This window comes from Cryptomeria japonica, chromosome 2 (assembly GCF_030272615.1).
Source record: "Cryptomeria japonica chromosome 2, Sugi_1.0, whole genome shotgun sequence".
In the NCBI taxonomy this organism is placed as follows: domain Eukaryota; kingdom Viridiplantae; phylum Streptophyta; class Pinopsida; order Cupressales; family Cupressaceae; genus Cryptomeria; species Cryptomeria japonica.
This window is the reverse complement of record NC_081406.1, coordinates 524,276,401-524,280,141: the sequence shown is the minus strand read 5'-3', so window position 1 is coordinate 524,280,141 and position 3,741 is coordinate 524,276,401. Positions and strand designations below refer to the sequence as shown.

General features: G+C 39.3%; 1 protein-coding gene across 1 annotated transcript; it reads right to left on the bottom strand.

Moving 5' to 3' along the window:
- Nucleotides 1–1,319: 1,319 nt before the first annotated feature.
- On the bottom strand, nt 1,320–1,709 carry LOC131864809 (lysine-rich arabinogalactan protein 19-like). Its single transcript, XM_059215280.1, has one exon. The coding sequence runs from the start codon at nt 1,707–1,709 to the stop codon at nt 1,320–1,322; it is 390 nt and encodes a 129-aa protein (XP_059071263.1).
- Between the last annotated feature and the right edge of the window lie 2,032 nt (nt 1,710–3,741).

The following is a 3,741-nucleotide window of genomic DNA, read 5'->3' as shown; positions in this document are numbered from 1 at the left end:
TGTTGAACAACTTAGATTGTTCCAATATCAACATTTCTGTGAAAGCATCAAATGAAGGCATAACAAAGGAACTCCCCACTATCAAATGATGAGTTTGGAAGCTAGACACAAATGCTACATATTCTGGTGCAAGCTTGTCCAACAAGTTGAATATCAACTGAGCATCCTTTTTGTCAATTCCACAATCCTTAAGCTTTTCTCTTAGCTCATTTGCTTTGGTGACATAATCTTGGATTGTATCAAAACTCTTAGGATCCAAGTTGGTGAGCTCATTGTCAATTTTGTAACCTCTGATTTCATCAACTTGACCATACAATTTTTGAAACATATCCCAAGCCTCTTTTATTGTTGTACACTTCTCAATGTGAAAAATGAGGTCATCTGATACATACTTGTGCAAAGTTCCAAGAGCCATGCAATTCTTAGTGATCCATTCTAACTGAGCATTAGGATCAGCTGTAAGATCAGGTGGTGCTGCTATTATTCCATCTATGTAATGCATGAGACTTTTTTCCATTAATTTGCTCCATACTTTAATTTTCCATGATGCATAATTATGTGGAATTAAAGGTGGAAATTTATGAGGACTCATTGCAACAAAAATGAAAGAGCACAAGGAAAGAGAGGCACAATCACACAAGACAACCCCCCAAATTCACTCAATCAAAGAACCCCCCCAAAAGTGATGATTTGACACTTTATACTTAGTGCGTATACAATGGGCCACTTGCAAAAAATGACAAAGTGGGCTTATGATTTCAATTTTACAATTTCCTCAATAAGGCCAAAAGAGACTCAAACTAATAATACAAGAGATCTAAACTAAGATCCAAGCAAATTACAAGTACCAAATAGGCCAAATAAGACCAATATCTGAAAGTACAACTTCTACTCAAAATCTCTAAAATCTGATCATAGATTATGAAAGTAGATGAAAAAACATGCACTTTCAATAAAAATGGCACCTCAAAAGGAGGTCGTATGAGCTCAAACGAGGCCTTTGAAGTTGTAGAATTAGGGATTGGACAGGTACAACTGAGAGAATCCAAAAATTTTGAAAAACATGTGCACTAAAACGAGAAAATAACCACACCACTGCAAAGAGCACGAAAAATTAACCTAAATCAAAAAGAATTGCACCAAAAAAGGAGCAAAATTGAGCAAAGTTATGAGCCTCCAATGTTGGCCCAAAAAACCAAATAGCTCAATAGAGAAGGGTTTGTGAATTTCCAAAAAACTGACTGGGCGCTGACTGGGTGCTGACTATGCAAAAAAAATAGGTGGCCTTGACTGTTGGCGGTCACCAGAAATCTGCCAGTCTATTCCCGGAAAAGTTTGACGACGGCCAGAAAATTTTGGTAGCAGCCGGAAAATTTTGGCGGTGGCTGGATGGCTGCCTGAGGGCCGGGGGTGGCTATCGGAGGGTCGGTGGGAGGCATCGGCGGCGGGGTCGAGAGGTCCCAGCGGTGGGTAGAACTCCTAGGAGTTGGAGCTGGGCGACGCAGGAGTTGGGCAGCATGAGAGCTGGAGTTGGGCGGCACCTGAGGACTGCACAAGTGGTGAGCGGAGCAGGCGGCACGCGACACGCAGACTAGGCAGGCGGTGAGTGCGGCGGGTTGGGCAGTGCCGCTCTGCAGGCTGCTGCTAGCGATGGTCACTGGGCGGTGACCGCTGGGGCTGCTGCAAGTCACGGTGGGTGGAGACTGCATGGAGGAGACTGCCTGCAAAAAAAGATATGGCGAGACAGGGGGGAGGGGTCTACAAACCACCCAAAAACAATTATTTTTTTTACCTTTTTTTTTTTTTTTTTAAATCCCCTTCGCCTTTTCGTATTTTTATTTTTATTTTTCCTCAAAATAAACTTTTCAAAACTGGAAAAAAATTTCAAAAAAAAAATATATATATTTTTTTTAGATCCGAAAATTCCGCATTGTACCGTACCGCCCAAATTGGACAAAAGATTTCTCCACCCCCAAAAGTCGATTTTTGCCAAAAATGGTCAAGTTTATACTCGATTTTAATGGAAACAGCCTCCTAGACGCAATGGTGAGGTCGAAAATGCTCTAAGATGCCTCCAAAAAATGCTTGTTCCTCAGATCCAAAAATTGAAGCTTTCCAAAATGTCTCCAAAAACCAATCAATGAAGCCTCAATGGCTCTGATACCATGTAGGATTTTGCCAAGATCAAGGGCACAATGAAAAACATAAAAAAAGAGACAATAGAATGACAAGAACAAACTGTATTCTCATCAATATGCAAAATGATCAACTGGATTAACCAATACAATGAATATAGGCCTGCTTATATAGGCAAGGCCATATGGATGTACGAGCAAACAATCATGACATGTGGCTCAATGAGAAACAAGGGTAGGTAAGAAATATTAGGGGTAGGTAGGAGAAATAATATAATATTCCACAAGAGGTGGATGACCCACCAAATGTGGAGTGTAACAACAAAACAAGACCACAAAAGGTGGAATTTCTTCTACAAGCTTTATCCCTATGTGCACACTTCCCTAAGTGTCTCAAATCCAAACTATGAAGAGATGCATTATCCTAAGTTAACTTAAGTAAAGTGTAATAATATCCATAATGAATATTTATTTACACCAACACCATCAAATAAAGAAGTTATTCATGACTTCTTACATCATATGGGTGGTAGCTCGTGTTGGCAGGTTTCGAGGGTTTAAAATTGAAGAAAGACTTGGAGAAGAGCCCAGACAGAAGAGGATTTGGGAATACTATAGCCAATTGCCTATCTCTTAGGAAAAGCTCCATTTCAAAAGGTTGAATGATTCCTTCATATATGTTGTCGTAATAAAGTTCATAGGTGATGTAGGGTACAGATTGACCTCGTAAGAAATGATAATGGTTTAAAAATGGGGGTGTTGGTTCTTACAAAACCAACTATCTACATACCTTCGGGTGTGAGGTTTTATAGGTAACCCACTCCTACCAAATTTTTGTAGCAATAGAATAATCGTACTGGAGTATGCTAGGCAGATGGTTAGCTTAAAGGAATTGTTGACATTGAAGAACAAGATAGGGGTTAATTTTCCTATCTCCCTAGAGTATTATACATGTCCTAACATACAGATAGCTAAGGCAATAGAGGGAGAACTTCAGGATCTCTATTTAAAGGAGTTTTATTACGCATGAGCTAGGTATGATTTGTATGGTAAGTTGAAACAAATTATGCATATTTCATACCCAGGACATAAGACAATGTTAGGAGATTTTTGGGCCAACCTACATGATAGTTTTGAGGCTAGAGAGAAAAGATATTATAGGTTGACAGTTCCATAGATAAGAGACTTTGAGATTGAAACAAATATCTCAAAGGAGTTGAGGGAAGATGGTGAATTGATTGATCCAGTATTTAAAGAAACTAGAATCAATAAAAGACCCCTCACTCCTATTAGGCGGTCAAACCAGGAAGATGTGGATATTAATACAGTTATTGAAAAGGTTGTGGAAAGAACAATGCAAAGGTTAAACTTGTAGATCCAACTAAGTTCCACCTTATAGAAGAAAAAGGGCAGGGCTACTAACAATCCTTAGACCAAAGTGCATAAAGAATATGCAAGTAGGGAAAGGTATGAATCGAGAAAGAACACCTCTACCAATCCTGAGGAGGCAGCAGCACCAATTGATAACTAAGAGTTCAAGATGCAGTTGGATGCAAAGATGAAATAATTTGAACTATTAAAGACTATTGTAGAACATGGATCCCTA